General features: G+C 31.9%; 4 protein-coding genes and 1 long non-coding RNA gene across 5 annotated transcripts in view; 4 read left to right on the top strand and 1 right to left on the bottom strand.

The window, feature by feature from the left end:
- The first annotated feature begins 2,481 nt into the window (after positions 1-2,481).
- LOC145940379 (uncharacterized) lies at positions 2,482-8,121 on the top strand. The gene is made up of 2 exons (XM_083045468.1): positions 2,482-3,021; positions 6,898-8,121. The coding sequence occupies exon 1, from the start codon at positions 2,486-2,488 to the stop codon at positions 2,795-2,797; it is 312 nt and encodes a 103-aa protein (XP_082901594.1). The 5' UTR covers positions 2,482-2,485; the 3' UTR covers positions 2,798-3,021; positions 6,898-8,121.
- Positions 8,122-8,530: 409 nt separating this feature from the next.
- On the top strand, positions 8,531-12,861 carry LOC145940378 (uncharacterized). Its single transcript, XM_083045467.1, has 6 exons — positions 8,531-9,399; positions 10,065-10,293; positions 10,656-10,798; positions 11,300-11,429; positions 11,849-12,028; positions 12,383-12,861. The coding sequence occupies exons 1-6, from the start codon at positions 8,674-8,676 to the stop codon at positions 12,550-12,552; spliced, it is 1,578 nt and encodes a 525-aa protein (XP_082901593.1). The 5' UTR covers positions 8,531-8,673; the 3' UTR covers positions 12,553-12,861.
- Gle1 (Gle1 RNA export mediator) lies at positions 12,323-17,089 on the bottom strand. The gene is made up of 8 exons (XM_083045465.1): positions 16,953-17,089; positions 16,427-16,723; positions 15,825-16,274; positions 15,545-15,635; positions 15,199-15,471; positions 14,662-14,966; positions 14,087-14,465; positions 12,323-13,749 (listed from the first exon to the last, which is right to left on the bottom strand). Exons 1-8 carry the CDS (start codon positions 16,989-16,991, stop codon positions 13,487-13,489), a joined length of 2,097 nt encoding a protein of 698 aa, XP_082901591.1. The 5' UTR covers positions 16,992-17,089; the 3' UTR covers positions 12,323-13,486.
- Positions 17,090-17,329: 240 nt separating this feature from the next.
- On the top strand, positions 17,330-18,991 carry LOC145940386 (uncharacterized). Its single transcript, XR_014426003.1, has 4 exons — positions 17,330-17,392; positions 18,045-18,151; positions 18,585-18,678; positions 18,774-18,991. It is a non-coding gene; the product is annotated as an uncharacterized LOC145940386 (long non-coding RNA).
- Positions 18,992-19,557: 566 nt separating this feature from the next.
- The window catches only part of LOC145940385 (translational activator of cytochrome c oxidase 1), a 51,944-nt gene continuing 49,877 nt past the window's right edge, over positions 19,558-21,624 (top strand). The window contains exons 1-2 of the mRNA XM_083045481.1: positions 19,558-19,892; positions 20,186-20,228. The gene's annotated coding sequence lies outside the window, so the exon portion shown is untranslated. The remainder of the gene's footprint in view (positions 19,893-20,185; positions 20,229-21,624) is intronic.

The following is a 21,624-nucleotide window of genomic DNA, read 5'->3' as shown; positions in this document are numbered from 1 at the left end:
ATAAAAATATTAAAATAAAATTTATTTTATATCCCTTTCGATTAAAATTTATAAAATTTGCGTCGCGTTAAATTAAAATTAAAATTCAATCGTTCTCGTCATCGTCGTCGTCGTCTTGGTCGGCGTTAAAAGCTCTCGATGCTGAAACTTTCTTCTCGAGGTCGGTGGCCATGAGCGGAGCTCACGCCAAGGTCATTGATTCCACCGGCAGTTCCGGCTCGGTTTCTGGGCCAGGTTAACCGACGTGTCCGCGACGGCGACGTCCGGAATACCTTCGCTCGTCGTGACGTCGGCTCGGCCTGATACGGCAAGCCCGGTAACGAGCAGACCAACAACGGATGTAAACTTATTTGAACCAGCGGTCATAATATTTTTTTTCTTCATTAATTAATATATACTAGAAAATTAAATAATAATTATAAATTTAAAAATATTATGTTGTAATATACGCTTTATTTTCTGTCTTGATATATAAAATTTAATTTAATTTAATTTCTTACTACATTAAAATTAAAACCGTGTGTGTATAATTATTATATCATAGTTTACTTGGCAAACTAAAAAAAATTTTTAAACATTTACAAAATAGTTTATTTTTATAATGAATGAATAATGAATGAAATTTAAAAATATTATGTTGTAATATACGCTTTATTTTCTGTCTTGATATGTAAAATTTAATTTAATTTAATTTCTTATTACATTAAAATTAAAACCGTGTGTGTGTGTGTGTATGATTATTATATCATAATTTGGCAAACTAAAAAAAATGTTTAAACATTTACAAAATAGTTTATTTTTATAATGAATAAATAATTAATTTTATGAGACAGATGTTACAATCGACACGAATACGAATTTCTCCTCGAATAGAGAATTTAGATAGAAAATTGAGAAATAATTGTAAATGAGAGTTAAATATTAAATTAATTATTAATTTGAGATATAGGTGTCGCGAATGACTTGTATATATATATGTATATGTAGAATCTCTTTAATGATATATGAAGTCTCTTAACGAGACTCTTACAGTTTGTTCGGCTAACTTGTAAATTACAGCCCTGCTAATAATATCAAGCGAATATTCCCCACTCGCGGATATTCCGTCACGCAGAATGCGAACTGGTCGTTCATTCACGTCTAAGTCTCCACTTAGTATCCGGGCATTGACGTGGAGACACGTGTTTCACACACAATTTTAACCCTTCATGACAAATATAGAAAAATATACAAATATAAAATCTGATCAAATATAAAATCTGATCTGCAGCTTGTGCGAAGCGTCATTAAAACACTTTCATAAATATCAATTTTACGTCGCTGAATAAATAAGAGAAAATGTCATCTATCTTTAAATTTAATTAATTAATCAAGAAAAGGGCCGAATAAGTTTACATCCGACATTTAATTAAATAACTCTACATACTCTACATAATTAACTTTAACATATATAACTTAAAAATCTTTTCTTTCTCTTGTCAATTCTGTTATTCAAACTAAGAATTATCATAAATTAATTGTTAATTGAGCTAGATTTTCGCGATAGAGGTAGTTGACCGCAATCGATGAACAGCAGCAGCGACCGCTTAATTAACTGCGATAAGACGCGACGTGAATTAAAACGGCATGTGCGAGCTTATGTCCGAAGATGGCACGTGGGTTTACCTTGAGGAGGTCGCGATGCGTCAATCTTATCCTTCTTGTATTTAGAGGATGCTGAGAATGATCCGGAAATTCTCGTCCAAATAGTCATTGACTTTGAATCACGATTATAAGATGTTTTAAGATGTTCTCGGTTTTGCACGACATATGTAGGATCTAGCAATTATTTAGAATCTCATATAAGTAATTATTAATAAAATATATTATCATAATCAGAAATGATTAATTGTTTGAATGATTAATTATTTTTATATCTGTAGAATAATTATCAGAATTATTTTAAATGAATTTGGCGAAATAACTATTTTTTATCGTGTATTATTTCAGACTATATTTAGTCTTTGTTATTCAATGTACCAAATATAGCTCTAAGCAGAAGAGTTTACAAACTATCAGACTCTGTCTTTGAAAAAAATCAAAGATTATTTTTTTGCACTAATGATATAATTATATATCCAATTTAATCAAATTTTCTACATTTAATCACACGATAACATTTTTATCGCATCGATAATAATTAGATGATTCTTCTCTGATTATTCAAATATTATTTAAAGATTTTTTAAAGAAAAGATTCACATGTGCTTAATAAGTCAACTTGTCAAGATTTAAGCAAAACTATAAATAGAAAACAGAATATATAAATGATAGACATTGCGAAAGAGAGTGAGAGAAGAAAAGGGTCATTCTTCACACTGTGCATGACAGAAACCGGACCGAAACTCTTCCTCCTAGATCTAGGAGATCTCATCTCGAAGCGATCGCGCGCGTGATGACAGCATCCGGCGCTCGCGGATGACGTCATACGGCGGGGGCAACTGCGATGATGATCGCGTACGATGACGTCGACAATGATCGCGGATCGGCAGCAGAAGGAGGTGGAGGAAGGAGTCCGAGCCGGCAGGCAGGAATCGAACGTTGCGTCGTTTCGTTGCCGGGCCAGTTTCTTCCAGTTCGCCGTGTCGTCGACTTCTTTCGCATTCTCGGATTCGCGATTCCGAAGGTTTACGACGGGGAACGTATAGGTCGTCGATCCTCGACACCGGCCGGACACATGACAGTGACCTACTTAGCAGTTCCAGCATATATCGCGCGATTACAGCTCGCGGTGCAGCGATCCCCGGGGATCGTGTAAAATGATTCGGCGGAATAATAATACCATATCGAACAATCGTAATCGGACTGACGGCTTAACGCGATCGATTTTTTATACTTGATACCGTATCCGATACCGTATACTCGTGATCCTGCTCGTTTAACGGTGAATTCCCAACCGATCGTTCGCGTGATCTGTAGTGCGATCTGTAAAATTGAATTGTGTGTCGAATAAACGGAATAAATCGAAATAAATCGAGTAAAGTGAGTAAATGGAGTAACGTAAAATAAATCGAACTCGATATTGGATGGCCGTACGCTTAAACGCTAATTCCCAACGCATACTTGCATCAGTCACGCGAACACGACTCTAAATTGAGGAAAACACGGTCGGAATTGGACGGCCATGTTTAAGGCTTAAAAGTGTGACTGATTAAAGCACCGTTTTAATATGTCGGATAAATTAGAAATTCGGAATTGGATAGACTGCCACGTTTAATTGCCAAACGCAATTCGTACTTGTTCATCAGGCTTACGATTTCAATGTAGAACAAATGATACATTTAGCATGTTAATCGTTTCATTTATCCGTTTGGGATTACGTTCAACGTTAATTAATTACGATAGAGAATCGGTCGCATTTAGCCTGATTATTCGTTGAAGGTGCCGTGCCTACTTTCCGAAGCTGTATATTTAGCACAAATCGCAACACATGACATGATTATCATCACGATGTTATCACCGGCGCCGAGAATTAAACGATTGCGTTAATGCTAAACGCGATCGTGCGACTCTCAGACGATGATTCAATCAGATGATTCAATTCTAGACGATAATTAATTCAGCATTACCGACATATTATAATCAGAATTAGAGTCAGACGATAAATCACGCATTCGATCGAGTCAATTTAAAAGTTATAATATCGAATGAGTATGAATACAAGAGTGTTAATTATGGCACGTAATATAAATACAATTCTATATATATGAAATAAACTTTTGTACCACAGCATTCGCAGAAACGATTAACGCCTCGATCAGTGATAATGGACGTGTTTGCATTAGAAGCAGCTTTTTTTATATCCCGATCCGATCACTCAATCGTGGATCTCAAATTTTCTAAGACTTAGATTGAATATCGCGAGCACGAGTATTTGCATTAAAAAAAACATTAAAGTATATGATACATTCAATGTGTGATATCGAGTGTAAAATGTTTTTGGGGAGAAAAAGAATAAAGATTATAAATTATACTGTATAATATATAATATATTATATATTTACAAGCAGTAATAGTAGAAGCTTTTTAATTTTTTTATATTATATACTTTGTATATATTTTACATATATAATTATTATATTACATTATTTTAATTTCTTATATATATATTATACTAGAGAATATATAATATAATAAAATATATAAGAAATATAAAAAAATAATGTAGTATAATAATTATATGCTGTAAAATATATATATATTAAATACATTAGTATATAATAAAAAAATATAAAATCTTTTACTATTATTGCTCTCTTGTATAGATGTATATTTTATAATCTCTATTCTTTTTCTCCAAATTTTATATTGTATATCGTGAAAACGATGTCCGGTAATGAGAAAGATTTGCTGGCACGCATAAAGATTCCCTGCGGGCGAAAGAACTTTATAGAATTCAGGAAGGCGGTAATTTAGTCTCCATGCGTGCCAGATTTGGCGAGGAACACTTGTTTCAACACGCGATTTCTATACAGCTCTCATCACGTCACTTTTATTTTATTTTATTTTATTTGTTTCACATCAAGTCGAGACAAATATGCAAATTTCTGACGAACGATTACATAAATAGTACATGTTAACCTTTTCGGGTCTGTTTATTTTTTGATATCGCCCATTAAAAGGCGATTGCAGAGCAGAGTGTTGTCATACTTATTGCGTGTAATTCGAATATAATTAATCTTTTCGGTGCCATAAGTCATATCTGACAAAAATTTCAAAAATTAATTAAATTAATATCAGACGATTCAATCAGCGCAATGGGCATCTTAACAACTGAAAATTCTTGCATTAATTAAACAAATCGAATCTAGGATTTACGAGCTCAAAAGGAAAAAAAAAAGAACTTTGCCGTGTCTCTTTAATTCAATGAGGTTGACTAGTTTGATAACAACTGAGATAATACTTGTAGAGAAAAGCACGTTTTCTCTCGTGTTGTCTTTCTTGACATATTTTTTGTGCTCCTTAAATTATGGGATATTATCATTATTTTTTAACTAACGAAGGATCAGGACAAAGTCCACCTGTATTTCTCTGTCTCTTTTTCTCTCTCTTTCTCTCTGGAGAATGACTCGCGCACTCGAGTTCATCGACGGAAATACATCGCACGAGTCAGAATGCCTTTCCTACGTTCGTCTAACAATAAGTAACATACTTTGTCTACGTACATACATATATCTGTGTATCTTTGACAGAGATTGTAAGAGATTGTATAGTTACCAATTCATCTTTCTATATTCTAGAATAGAAACGCAAGACTAATGCTAATTTAGTTTAACACAACAGTTCAATTTGAATCTCTTTTAATTTTATTTTTTTTATCGTTTTGTATTTCGATTCAGATTAAAATTTTTTATTCTACACTCGTGAATTTTTCTCGATATCAACGATTTTTGCGATACATCATCTCATTGCTTCTGAACATAAATCGATGGTTCTCTCGTAAACTACTGGTCTAGCCTCGCAATTTTCGGAGTATCGTCGAGACACGCGCTAAAGGTCGTCGTGACGGCCAGCTGCCTGTTGCTTTGAACCGTGACGGTGCGATAAAAATGCCGGTTGTTAATTGACACGCGGGACCGTGCACGGATTTACGTAACACGTGAATTTGTGAGAGAGAGAAAGAGAGATTCTCGCGATAACGCGAATAAATATGCGCCGCGCCGGCTCTGGTCGCCAACAGCTGATCTTCATAATTCGTTCGCCAGACGTCAAAAGCGCAGCAAAATTCTTTCTCTCGTAAAAAAAAAAAAAAAAAACAACAACATCGCGTTAGATCATTTTCTTTCAATTAAGTACATTTATCCGAATTGCTTATATCATCGCGATTATCGCCGATACAGTGCGAGATAGTCCGAAGATTACCTTAAAAGTTTGTTGAGAAACTTTGCGGAGAGATATGTATTTTGACAATCTCTCCCTCGATGAAGATTCGATTAAGACTCTATCGTTTGTTTGATAACATATATTCAAGTTCTTTCTCATTTATTTTACGATTAATTATTAATTGATATTTCCATGTTATCCATATTGCGAATTTTATTTTTTGGAGGAATTTTTTTTCTCTTAAAAAATATATAAAAAATATATCAAGTGACGCGCGAATATTGTTCTTTTAATCTCTTTTTATTTATATTTGCAATGTTCGCTCTTAATTAATTTGATAATTAAAACCACATTAACTGCGTGATCATCAAAGACTTTTCTATTTGTGAAAGTTTTAAATTCGAAGAGTAAGAGATCTCGATCTCTCTCAACGAGTTTTCAAGTTCGAGCTATTAATGTGCTCTTATTACTTTATTAATTTCCGCTTTTTCGCTCGCTATAATATGAAAAGAAATCAAGGCGCCAAATACGTGTACTTTTTCCGCAAATCTCGGCGAATCTCCAGACTTTTCTGCGACACATGCTTGTTGATAAGCATCTTTATTGCACACTGGCGCAGTACTGCATAGTTCATCCAGATTGAGATCTTATTAAGGAAAAAAATATCGATTTGCTGAGCACATGATTTCTCCACGCAAAGCATAAATAAATTAATGGAAGAAATCGGAGGAATTTATTTTGTAATTTCAGTTTATCATCAAAATCTCTTCATTCTTTTTTGATTACCACATTTAGTGGAAATCTGTCTGTTATTTAAACTTTTATATCAATATAAGCTCTACATTAATTAATACTTTATTCACTTTATTGCAACAAAATTTTATTATTATATATTATCTAGCCTGTATCTCTTTACATTTTTCGTTCGATGAAAATATTTTGTATTTGCATATTATTGAGCGCAAAAGAAAGAAAGAGAGAGATGCAGTTAAGGAGGACAGATCTAACCATTGTATTGATCTTTTTTTCTTACAGACGGAATGAAAGACTCGCGATGCGCTCGATCACGTTGGATCGTAATGCTCGATCACGAAATGCTCGAGTGTACGTAATGACATCATCTGAATGGGTTACACCTGTGTGAAGCGGCTACCGTGCATTCCGGAATCGTGGAATGCGCGATAGTCCGCACATTTCCAATTGAAAAGCTTCCAAGAGTACATCTTCTTAACAGACAAGAGAGAAGTCGCGATCGGTAAGAAGTCTCTTTACATCTTTATATAAATCATATGGTACAAAATGTATTATTGCCGCACAATATTGATGAAGAGTCTGAATTGATCACGTTATAAGCACTGCGAACGATAAAGTAAAATAATTTAGGGAAAGATTCTTTGATTTTGTGCAAATTATATATCCTTTAAATAATTTACCTTGATCTATATTTATTTTGATATGAATTAATTTACTTTATTTTCGAATTTTCAATTTAGTTTTAAGAGATTAATTTGATTTGATTAATTTTATTTCACAATCAGTTTTAATTGATTTAATCTAATTTCTTCACAGTCTTTTTCTTTTAATAATTAGCTCATTATTTTCTTGAATCTGTAGCTACTTTTCAGAGATGTACTTCTTACCTTTCACTTTCTCTAAGAAAGAATCGATGTTTTGTAATTTACATTTATAATATTCTCGGCGCTTTCAATCTAAACTGTATATCAAATTCGAAATTTATCATTTCATTGTATATTCAAAGACAAAACTTTGACTTCGGTTAGTCAGGTCACCCCAGAAAGGTTCCCGAATAAAATTTGATGATTCAAATATCATTGAATCGTCATGTTACGTGGATCTTTTCAGAGCGAGTAATGCATCCGGATGAAGTCTTCATCGGCCATGAATCGCGTTACATTGGGTCGGTGGGACTTTCGTCCGTTTGCAAAACTCGCCAAACAACGATCAACGATCAACAAAATATGCAATGCGATTACAATTCTCGGTGAACGAAGAATCAATGGAATATGTTAGAAAAAAATGAAGCAAATTCTGAGATATATTGAGTAGCTGATATAGCTACATATTAAGAACAAACGATAAAGAAACCTGAATGGCAAATAACGAAAATATATCGTTTATCAAAAATTTCTAATTTTTCTTATCTATTTGATTATATATTAATGCTATTACATATTAATACTATATTATATTAATATGTATGTAATTAGTGATTTTTAAATTATGCATAATTACGCATAACACTACATAATTTATAAATTATGCATAAAAATGCATTATCTATCGAGGTGAACATACAAGTGACACATTTCGCAAATATTTTTAGATTTTAGAGAACAGAATTAGAATTCTGCAATTAGATTCTCTTCTCTTTACATCGATCTTTGATATTCGTAGTTGAAAACCTTTTGACTTTTGACTTCTGGAACGTCACGTTATGTTTAAATAAGCCGTTTTTATAAGAGCGAGTTTGTGAGGGAGAGAAAGAAAAATAAATCATAGCGACTTATCGCGACCTTTCTCGGCGACCTGGTATCGCTGTCGTGGTGGAATGGCATCGTCGTTCTCATAGTACACGCGACTGTCACGCGGTCGACGACTGACGATAAACATTCACACGCAAATACAAAGACTCGCGATCGAAGCCCCTGTCTGTCATTGTAGTTCGACGTTTCGCAGTCGTTGCGATCGATTCGAAGAGCGTGTTTCTTCAAAGAGCTTCTCGGCGCGTTCTTTTCGTCTTCACGTCTTTTCGCGATTCAGGTATCAGTATTTCCGGTTAGTAACGCGAAAATGAGCGGAAAGCCGGTTTCAAAGAAGGTCACAGTCGCCAAATCTTTCGAGAGATCATCGAAGAACGTAGAGTGCAAAATAAAAGATGAGTATTGTTCGAAGACGAAGATAGCGTCGAGCGAAATATCGATGGAGAAAAGCAAGGAGATCGCAAATAAAGTAACAAAAAAAGACGAAGTGCAGGAGGCAAAATCTACAAAAGATGATAAAAATGACAAGGAGATTCCTACAAAAGATCCTGAAGACAGCGTTGTTAAGGATATAAAATTAACTGAGGTTCCTGAAATACGCGAAATGCTGAAGGAAGAATATCCGAAAGATATCCAAGATGTTAAGTTAGAAAAATGTGAAATTCCTAAAGTGGATTCAAAAATACACGAAACTCTGAAGACAGAGTCTACGAAGAATGTTAAAGATGATAAATCGGCAATTTCTACGAAAGAAGACCCTGAAGAAAGTAATGTTAAACATATAAAATCATCTGAGGGATCTGAAGTTCTAATAGTACACGAGACGTCGAAGGAAGCATCTCCAAAAGATATCAAAAATTCTCAAATAAAATTCTTCGCTGATACTCCTGAACTTGTAGAAATGATGAAGTCAAAATCTATAGAGGATATTAATTGTTCAAAAATTTATTTTCGGGATTTAAAAAAAAGTAATGTCGAGGATATAAAATCAGCTGAAGATGCGAACAAAACAAAGAAGATTCCCGTCCTTAGAAAGGTTGGATATAAACTTGTTTATATAAGCTTTGTTTGAAATTATACTGTGATGAAAAAAAAACTTAAATAGATAACGATTTAGTAGATAATAAATCGAAAAGGCTTTGAGATATAAATAGAACTAGTAAGAGCCAGGCACAGAAATCAGGTGCAATACAATTATGTTTAAATTTCTTTATAATTATTTTGAATATTTCGAGCCTTTCTTTAGACTTTAGACCATCCTCAGCATGTCAAAAGGGGGAAGAGAACAAGAGCGAACGCAATAAACAAGTACTGATCGTCAATACTATTTGTTTATTACAGAGGTCAAGACGTTCGTTCCTATCCCTATCTCCCCTCTCGAAGCGTTCAAAATAATTATAGAGGAATTTAAAAATAATTTTATCTCACATGATATCTATGCTTGGTTTTTACCAGCCCTTTTTATAATTTGTTTTCTATTTAAAAAAATATATTTTATCTATATAATTTTATATTTTTATTTTTATTCTGGCAAAAATTAAATTTTTTTCACAGAATATATTTAATTAAATTTTAGAAGCAAATAAATAATGAATTTAATATTAATAATATGCATACAACTCACAACAACAATATGTGTGTATGTGAGACTAAAATTAAATGTGAAATGTTGAATGTAAATATATAATCTAACTAATGTAGGACTTGCTCAATCCTTGGGACCTTGGGGTACGTAAATTTTGGCGGCCCATGTCAGCCCCAAACTTGCACGAGCGGCCTTTAATCCTGGCGACACATCTTGTGCCTTCATTGCCAATTGAGCTCTTTGAGATGTTTGCGGAAATTATCGAAGTCATTACGAAGAAACCGGTCGCTTTGTTATACGAATCTAGAATTGGACGATCGGTCGCCAAGGATGTCACCGATATAGGTAAGCAAAAAAATCTTACGATTCTATGTAAACTAAACAATAATAATATGTTTCGAATGAAGATGTCTGGAAGATTTTTATGCGGACATCTAAAATTTGTTTAAACATTATATTTGTTCGAAATCTTTTCCTCATTAAAGCCCCCGTGAACTTCGTGTTGTTTAATTGCGATGATTCATTATAACGTCATCGTGCTTGTCTCACCTCGACACGGATAAAAGTATTGTTTGACATTTACAGCCCGGAAATAACATGAAAAGCGCGTGCTATATTGTATTATACATATATACCATGTTAGAAAATAATGATAAAAGACAGAAATTTTATCATTTAATTTTTTATTTACTTACTTATTTTCGTAGCTATTCTGCCAGCGGCCAATGATTGGGACGATGGTACGCTTCTACCCGTCAGCTTCGTTTTCGAACATCATTTGAACAAGAACAATTCACCCCACATTTACGTCGATGTAATCGTAGGGAATGATCGCGCTTCGCACGTCGAAGTAAGTAAACTTTTCGCTTTTCACAAAATTTTCCATTATCCGAAAAATCAGCGAAATCTGAAAAAAAACGGATAAATTTTGTTAATTAATTATTAGAAATATAAGTAGTCTAACTTTGGAAAATCGTATGCTATTTATTTTCGGATTTGAAAAAAAAATCTAAGTCTAGAAATGCTTCATTTTGTCTGCTGTAGAGAATTACTATTAATATTTTAATTTAATTTTACTATCAATTTTTTTTTAACTTTAATTAATGATATTATTACTTGCTTCGCAAGTCTTATAAATATTTTGGCTATGTAAAATATAAAAAAATTTTATCGTGTTTTTGTTTTTTTCTAATGTTTAGTTGATTTTCTATTCAATTAATGTTAAATTAATATCAAATAGATTAAACTTTATACATTACTTTAAAATTAAAGATGTGATAAGTAAAATGTAAAAAATGTTCCCGTCAGAACTTAATTAGCAAACATCTTCGTTAAAATTGTATAATTATAGAATATTATGGACCTGCGAGGATACAGATGCGCCATCCCAAATAGAGGCAATAAAATGTGCGCCACTTCATTGCTCTTCAACTATCTGTACACGAAAGGCGAGAACCCGGCGTTTTTCGGAAATATACTTGGTCGGTTTAAAAATATAATCATTTATATATTTTATTTATATTTATTATCACAGTTTTATTTATTATACAGATTTTCATATTCATTTATTATTTATATTTATTTTTGCAAAGATTCTTCTTAAAAGACTTTACATATTAGAAATATAAAAAAGCCACCAAATTAAAATATTTCTGATATATGTTTTTTAGCAAGAATCTTGGCGAACATGAATAAATCCCAGATTGGAAAATAAACAGAATATAAGAATCGGTATTTGCATAATAGATATTTAAAATATGTATTTTGAGCGAGGAAATATTAACTAATAATAAATAATACATCATATTATATTCTCGATGGAAAAAAAAGAAATAATATATTGTAATAATATACCTATATTTTTTTACGAGGTTTTATGCATTTCAATTGTATCTTGCAGATGGTAATTCACAACTTGACGTATTGCAAATGGTCGCCGGCAAGCAAGCGCAAGTAAGTGTCTTGGAAGCACCGGTAATCGGATGTCACAAATTGACCGTGATCGGCGCAGAGTTTCTTCACATTCTCACCAGCTTGGGACCTTTGCCGCCTTATCGCATCATGATTAATAAAGCGCAAGGTATAATTTTCTTCTATCTGCGTTAAAAATTCTCGAAAAATCAGTATTAACGTTAAAAGAATTCTGTAGAATCGTTCAATCGTTTCTACAACTCATATATAAATAAGATTAATATAAATAAGATACATAAACGCCTAATCATGAAGAAGAAATGAAACAAACTGAAATTAAAATTTAATAAAATCTGTAAATATGAAATGAAAATAAGTATGATGAAAATAACGGATCTCCTAACGTTAAAATTGCAACAAAAGGAAAAGATTAGATTATGAGTTTGTTTTAGCTTATACTTAATTTTACTTTTAATTTCACTTTATTTCATTACGCAATATAACTTTTTCCGTTGTTTGTTAGATCATACACTTGGCAAAGAGCTCACAACTTACTTATTGAATATCAATCAGCAAAAGGAATGGATGGACCGGCTATCGACTTTTGGCATCGTTGGTTTTGCCGAAAATTCAACAGACTTTTACAATTTGGACGACATAAAATCCGTTGCCACTAGTGTACCTTACTACTAAGACTGTTTTATAATATTTATTTTTTCTCTTTCGTAATTTTTATATATATTTTCTTTATCTAAGTTTTTCTCCAATATAATCTCTTATTAAATCTAAATAAATATAATGGAATTCACATAAATTTATCCTCAACGATTATATACATGAGTCGTTAAAAAAAAGATTCTCTCTCTCTCTCTCTCTTCCTCTTACTTACTCGTTCATTCTCACTCATTCTTTTTCTCTCGCCCAATTTCGCTTCCTCCTCGCAATACACGTTCTCTGTAATCCGTGATCGATGCGTATAGAATAAAATATTATCAAAATCCACTTTGTAGAGGGTACATTATTTCTACAATTCACGGCGTAAATAACAATAACAATACACAATAAGACTTGTATCTTGATTGACGCATTCAATTTTTTTTTTTTTTTTTTTTCCGTTTTTGATCTAATTCTATATCTAAAGCTTAATTTTTCATAACTTTACGAAATTTTCGGGAAAAGTTAACGTTTCGTGATTTTTAGATTTAGCACTTAAATATTTTTGAGTTAAAAAAATTTTTTTGAAGTTTCTTGTTCCTCATTGCAGTTATTGCATAATTGAATGATATATATCGTCATAAAATGAAAAATCAAGATTCAGCTATTTCTTAATCCAAGAACTATTAAAGTACTTTGTAATACATTTTACGAATTCATGTTATTGGAACGTGTGACATACAACAAAACTAATATATTTCAACATATTTCATAGAAAAAAATTTACATAATTTCTCATTTCTGTTATCATAATTTCATATAGCTGCAATGAGAAAACAGGAATCTGAAACTTTTACGTTCAAAACAATAAAAAAATTATATTTATTTAGACTTCTTACTCTAGTTTACTAAACTCGTGATAGCATCAGCCTACATTTAGGTCACTACGTCGTCGGGAAGATCTCATAGAAGATCATAAAAAGTTAGGTGGAAGTATTCCGTCAGCCGGACGTATAGTGCCGTTCGCTAAAGCGTTGTTCAGAAACTCTTCCAACCGCATTAAAGGTCCACCACCACCGCCCGCAATATTTCTCATACGCGGATAGTACTGCTCCGACAGCAGCATCAGCAATTTGTAAAACTGCGTCGGATAGGCACTCCATAATACATTGCCAGCAACTTCGAGCATATCTAATATTAAGGTCGCACACAAGTCGCAAATGTCAACTCTTGGTTCTGAAAATTGAAGAAACAAATTTTTTCTCACGCGAAATAAGCTTAATCTTTGATATTATAAACATTTTATTTTATTTTTACTATTTCATGTAAAGCGTCATTTTTATTGTTATTTTTTGTAGTATATATTGAGAACAAATTTTTTCAAGATTTTGTTTCATTCTATGCATAAAAATATTTTTTATATAAGACATATTTATAGATGAACCTTAATTAAATCCTTATAGATTTCATTTTTTGATAAATTTTTCTTTTTATATTTTTGATAAATGCGCGTCTCGAATTAAAAAAATCAATGCTTAAATTTAAACAATTACACAAAATGTAATGCTCTTACCGATATTCAAAACAGCCGCCAACCATCTCCAAGCATACTGAAGATCATAGGGATGAGCCTTAGCGACACCTTTCCGCTGTCTTGTGACAGTAATCGACGCGTACAATCTCATCAAGCCTGACATCCTCTTTAGGAATTTGTCTTGCTTTTCGACAGTGCCGTCCTCAGAGTATTTGCAACCGAGGGATTTGTAATAATCCTCATTGGATTGGCCCTCTTGTTGCGGCATGAAGATCGGTATAGTGAATGGACACGCCTCGTAAAGACGCGCCAGGAAAAGTTCGCCAAAGTCTGCGTGCTCACTCCAGAGAGCTACAACGATCATCGCCACAGGAAATGCCATTTCCGGCTTGCTGGATACCAGCGTCTCGCCTTGGCTCTAGAAATTCATATTTACATCAAATAAAAATGTATTCCCTAAGGCAGCATAATTTCAAACTAATAACAAAATAATTTACTCTTATAATTGAAACTTTTCTATTTAAAAGATTTAATTTTTATCAAGACAAGCGAGTTTTGTCTTCATTTTTTTAATTATGATTTTTTTAAGAAAAGAGATTCCCATAAATACGCACAACTATTTTTTTTGCTAGATGATCCTTGCAGAAGATCACTCCTTGCGGATGTTGTGTCACGTTGGGAGATGATTTTCCAATCAGAAGACTATGCAGCCTGTCGTATTTATCTCTCAAGTGTTGCTCGCTAACGCCAGAAATTGCGTTTACCGGAATATTGATTGCCTTCTGACACTCGAAGCGAAATTTCTTCGTAGCAGTCGATTGTAAGAAATCCTTGCAATTTTTTTTATAGACATTTAAGATTTGTCGACTTTTGATGTAAATCTGCAATGACTCCTTATCAACATACTCGGAAAGATTCCCTGCAAATTTACGACATAAGAAACACATTAATTAATTTTTCTATTTAAACAAAAATTTAATTTTATAGATAGAAAATTAGAGTAGATTAAATTTTTTAAAATCATAACGTACTTTTTCAAGATATATAAAAGATGAATTTATACAATAGAATAAAATATTATAAACACATACATAATTAATATAAATATTTAAAATTTATTTTATATATCAATTGTATAGATTTTAACATACCTTCTTTGCATTCAGAATCTGCAACTATTTCTTCTGGTTTCTTAGGTACAGATATGGATAATGCATTAACTGGTACAGCTGCTTCCTGATTTATTATCACACTGGAACTTTGGTCTTTAGTTTCATTGTTCTCCGCAGCATTGCTCTCACCTGGTTGCTGAGAAGACTCCACATTATTAGCTGGAATATTTTCACTCTCCACAATTGATTGGACCTCACTTGCAACTTGTGCTTTACGAGCCAATTCCGCATCATACTCAGCATCTATTTTTTCTAAAGTTGATAAATATTTGATAAAAGTTGTTAAGAAAAGAAGATATTTAACTGTCTGCTAGAATTCACAAACCTATTTCCGTTCGAAATATATTCATTATATCATCTATGTGATGAACCAGACTTTCGATAACATTCACATCCGTAGATACCAATTCTCCACTCTATAAAAATCCATAATTATTAATGAAAATAGTAACAATTTATATTGAACTAGAAAAAAATGTCACATTTTCAAAAATTTATAATCATCTTTCTTTAGTAAATTATTACAATTCGACATTCAATAAAAATGTTTATAAACTTTTAGTTTATAAATTTTTTGGAGTAATAATTTCTTTTTTTATAATTACTTTGATTTTCTCATCTAAGGCTTCAATATGTTGAATCAGCTCCTTTATTCTCGCAGTATTTGCCATGAGGATCACATCCAACGCATGCTTGTTTTTACAATTCTTGGATAACGTTACGATATCACAGTATTTAGCTGTGAACTGCCCTCGATAAACCATCACGATCTTTGTCAGCTCCTCCTTTTCTTTCATCCGCTTCCGGTACTCCTCTACTTCTCGTTCAAGCTTTTCTTTTTGTTCTTGAGCACGTTGTGCTTGTAGTTGCTGCTCGTGCCGCCTCTTAATCTCCTCTTGCTCTGCAATTCGCTCAATTTCGGCTAAGATATCTGCCAGATTTTTCTCATCTCGGCGTTCGCGCTCGCGTGCCATTAACGAGCGTGAATTCGCCATTTGTTTTTGGATGATTCGACCATTTTCCTTCATTTGATTAATATGACACTCAATCTTTTTCTGCAACACAGTTAAGATAAAGGTATTAAGGTAACGAATATGGAATACTGATCAATGTCTCCAATCTCTTTAAAATATTTATTAATAAAAATATTTTTATGTAGTAGTATTAATTCTTTTATGAATATAATCAACTATATAGGATAAGTTACCCTGACTTCCTCCTTTCTTTGCTTTTCACTTTCCAAAAGAATTTTCTTGGTTGAGAAGTGAATGCCGTTTGTAGCTATCATGTTGTGCTTGGGACTTATATTAGTTTTTTCTGGACTTTTAATATTACAGGAATTTTGCTCATTCTCAATATTTTCCAGTTTATCCGAGTCATTGTTACATGTCACTGATTGAGAATCAATTGTGATACAATTCATCATCGCTGATATTCGCGATGCTTTCTCTAAAGCAGACACCTTGAGACTCTCAAAGTTTGATGTGATGTCCATGTCGTCCACCTTTAAAACAGCATTTAAATATTTGAATACAAAAACTTCCACAGAACAAAATCAAAATTATAAAACCAATTTGTATTGTTAATTACAATTATTCAAAGCATGTGAAGTAAATTAAAACATTAAAAATTGCAAAATTATGACAAAATAAATGCTTTAAAAGTTTGTTTCCAAATTATAAAATCTGTCTTTTTTGTCTGTTAGATCAAAACAAGCGTTCACTCCGACTCACCTTAGCTTTCAATTTCTCGCTTTTCGAATAAAATGACATGATTTTGCGAGAAGACGCACATTTGCTCGCAAATCTAACCCTACGCTCATGTTTTCAGATACATCAACACCAACATCAGCCATTCACTAACCATGCATCATGCCGTACCAAGATAAGATAAAAGTCTTCTTTTTCTAAAAACTAAATGGAAACTAGGTTCTATGCTGTGATTGGCTAGAGTAGAATTGGGAACTAGATACGTAAAAAGAATAACTAGATATATCGCGAAAAGTTAGTCCTTCGAGACATCGATATATCGAGATATCGCGCGCGATCGTGAGTATCGAGCTTCGCGCTTCTTCCGTCGTTTTCCCGCTAGAATCAACGTGACGTCATTCCGTCATTCCGGAGCCGGTTGCGAACGTCGGACGGATTGACTCTGCATTGAACGCATTTAATTGGTAAGTCATAATTGAAATCATATTTTAACAATTCTTGATTGCGTAAATATATAAATTCCGCATTCGGCGACGTATCATTGTTTATTGCTTGTTTACGCGGGATCACATTATTATTGTTATTCGCACGGCGACACTCGAACGGTAGCGACGCGACGTCTGGGTGCTACGCATTATTTTTCCAAGTATCGCTCGGGATCGTTCTCTGACAATGAGTGATTATAGTAAATAGCGCAATTATTCTACTATCAAGCAACTTGCGAGTGTATCGAAGCGATGATTTTGTTTCGAAGCAAATATTTCGCTCGCTTTATTCACGTGAAGTAGGTATACTGACGCATCGTATCAATAATGTGAAGTTGTCAATATCATTAAGTCGGTAACGAAACGTCGTAAGCGCGGGACGGAAATCGCGACGCATTTAGGTGTATATTGGTGAGTAAATTCTATTTGAATCATTTTTGGCTATTGTTCCTCCGTTGTTGTGCACATGCAAAGTTATTTCGAGATCGTGAATATCGAGAGCTTCTCGAGAGAGAAGATATGTCGCGCGCTCATTAATTGTATTCAAGTATGACAAGTATGCGTGTAATTATATGTACATAATTAACTGTTTTTGTAAGTACGCGCTTAATTGTAATTAATTGTTTTTAAGGAGCGACAATGCTGAAATAAGGGAGAAGGAAGCCCAGAGAGCAACATTAGGCGTCGATGGAAATATTTAGATGGAACAACTTTAACCTAACCTAACCTAACCCTAGGGTGAGTATTTATTATTTGTTTATTAATTGCATCAACATAAAGTATGGACTGCGTCATCCGTCCTAAAAGAAATGGTAAAATCAAAGTGAAAGAGATAGAACGCGAAGACGGCCATTCTCTATCCTTCTCTGTTGAATACCATCACAAACAATAGAAAGAGATAGAGATAGATGGCCATCTTCACGCTCTATCTTTCTCACTTCTGACGATCAATTCTTTTAGGACGGATGGTGCTCTATGCCGATGATTAATTGTAATAAATTAAAATTTATTAGTTGTATTAGATCAAAATTTATAAAATTATTTAATTATATTTCTACTTAATATATTGTACGCATGGAAAATAAAATCCAATGCGTATACAGTAATAATTTTTTAAAATATTAATTATTTTGGATATTGTTATAATTTGAATTTTATTTGTATGTTACAGATCAATGTAATAACTGACAATCTTGACTGGCAATCTGGAGAGGAGGAGGAGGAGGTCTGGGAAAGACATCGGGCACTAGCAGAGCAATCATGAGGTGAGTATTTATTATATATATAATTCAACTACTCTATTAAATAAAAATTTATAAAATTATTTAATTATAATTTATATATTATTTGTATGTTACAGATCAACGTAACTTTTCAATCAACTCCACTGTTGCACATCAATCGGTGAGCGAAAAATTTATTTTATTATAAGGTAACGGTTTTGTAGAGATTAGCTTGTGTGGAAATGTATAAATCTAGATTGTAGATTGTGTAGACTGTAGATTATAGATAGTTCGCCGTTACCTTAAAATGGATGAATTACAAAAGTTTGAGAATGTGATAAAGATTATTACAGTTTAAAAAAAGGCTAAGAAACACTTTATTTATACATAGTATGTTTAATCTAATTTATTTTATAAAGAACACTAACAATTATTAATTGTATATGTGATTATAAATTGTTGTAAATAATAATTAAATAATTTATTATTATTATAATGTCCACATTTTATATTTATATAATATATTATGTAATATTTTGTAATTCATTCATTCAAATTGAATTATTTGATTTTATATTAGTTAAAATAAAGTTGTATTAAAATGTGAACTCTAATACAATAGATATTTTATCTCGACTAAAAGAAAAAGTAATAGCGATATAAAATTTGCAGAAAATTTTGCGATAACATTAGAGAGATTTTTTAGTACGAATTTTATATATGTTACTTTATTTTTGTGATTTATTGGTCGCGTAATTCCGCGGAAACAAACACAAGTCGCGTTAATTGTAAACCGCGAATAGAATAAAATTGATTATCGAGTTTTCACCGATTCGTAATAAAGAATGTATAAAATTTCTTTTATATAAATATTAATTTAATTAATATTAATATTCAAAAGGAAATGTATTATTGATATTATAAAATAGTAATTACTAACAAATGGCGATAATAATGGAGCACATATATGTGTGCTTGACGCCACAAAATTGAGCAATAAAATTGATTGACAACGCCAAGCATCAACAATAAGACGATCGAATAAGATACAAAGTATCTATAGTGCGGAAGTTCTATGTAAAATATCGCGCGTTTAGTGCGGAAGTTCCGTGTAAAGTATCGCGCGTTTAGTGCGGGAGTGTCGTTTAAAGTATCGCGCGTGTAAATCAAAGGACATTGACAACGAACACTCCTGACCAATCTGAGAGGAAGAATAAGGCCTAGGAGTCATCGGGCGTCGGCGGAGCAACATTAAGGTAAATATTTATTATTTGTATAATATTTGTAATATAAAAATCGCGTATACATTAATTATATTCCTATATTTGAATAATGTAACAAGAGAAAACTAGAAAGAAAACATTTTTATATACATATAAAAGTTTATAGTAAAAAAAATAGTCTTTACAAAATTTTTTAAATTATTTAATTATATATTTGTTGATTATTGTACGCGTTGAATATAAAATTCAATAGGTACAATGATAATTTTTAGAAATAATATTATTTTAATTGCTGCTATAATTTGATTTTTATTTGTATGTTACAGATCAACCTTCGATGCAGTTAACCCGCTGTTGCACATCGATTGGGTGAGTGAACTATTATTTTATTAAGGTAATGGATTTGTAGAAATTAGATTATAGATGTAGATTTAGATTTAGATTGTAAACTGTAGATAGTTCCGTTACCTAAAAATGGATGGATTACAATAGATTAGGATAAAAATTTCTATGTAAAGAAAAGAAAAGGAGACAGAAAATACAATTTTAAATATATATTTATATATATATTTAATCTAATTTATTTGATAAAGAACACACTAATGATTATTAATTGTATATGTGATTATAAATTATATAAATAATTATTTAATTATAATACTTTATAATAATTTATAAATACATATAATAATTTATTATTATTATTATTATTATTATTATTATTATGCACCAGTTTTATTCCAATTTTTTGTAATTCATTCATCCATCTTGATCGATAACTTGTCTTTAAAGCAAAGTTAGAATAAATTTATTTATTGTCAAACATAAAATTAATCTCGCACTCTTATGTACTGAACATATTTAAATTGAAATATCCAGCAATATATGAGATAATTTTTATATTTATTGAATATATAGAGAGTGCTATTATAAAACATTTGTTTATCTAATCTTGACAATATAATACATATTTCTATTTAACTCACATGGTTATTACTTTATAACGACGCGACACCTGTAATTCATACAATTTGAGCAACGCAGTTTACATTAGGACCTGCGATGCGCACCCCAATTTCGAAACATTTAATTATTAACTTTGCAACACGTCTATTATATAAACGCTTGTTTCCCTGACAAAGCTATATCAATTGCAGCAAACCTGGTTTACATCTTCAATAATAATTAATAAATAATAAATAATAAATTTAACTTACATGTGATAGCAAAATATCAAAAGCGAAATACTATAAAAGCATCCAACAAAATTACAAATAAAAATTATTTTATTAAAATAAAATAAAATATTATTTTTGTGTGAAAAGTAGAAAAATGTAAAAAATTCAATACCTTTAAAAATGATAAAAATTCTTTCAAAAATAAAATAATACAAAATATAAAATAAAATAAAATAAATATTTGCTCTGATTTTATAGATTACACATTTGTGTTATTATAGAGAGAAAGAGAGAGAGAGAGAGAGAAATATATTTTCATTAATTTATTATTTGTTCCCCGTTCCACCATAAATAAAACTATTTTTAACTTATATTATTTCTCGTTGACATTTTTATATAGAGTGTATTTATGTACAAAGTGCAATTTGCAAGATTAATAGTAACGATAGGTTCTGTCTCCCTTGACGTTCTCGTCAAAGAAAATCGGATTTCCAGTTCATCAGAGACTCTATCATTAAAATCAACATCGCAACAGCTCTGTAGAACATTTTCCTCTTCTATACTAATTTATTAATTCGATTCGTTTC

Source organism: Prenolepis imparis, unplaced genomic scaffold (genome assembly GCF_030444845.1).
Source record: "Prenolepis imparis isolate NDT839.2.m4 unplaced genomic scaffold, iyPreImpa1.0 SCAF_9, whole genome shotgun sequence".
Classification (NCBI taxonomy): domain Eukaryota; kingdom Metazoa; phylum Arthropoda; class Insecta; order Hymenoptera; family Formicidae; genus Prenolepis; species Prenolepis imparis.
This window is presented reverse-complemented; position numbering and strand designations above follow the sequence as displayed.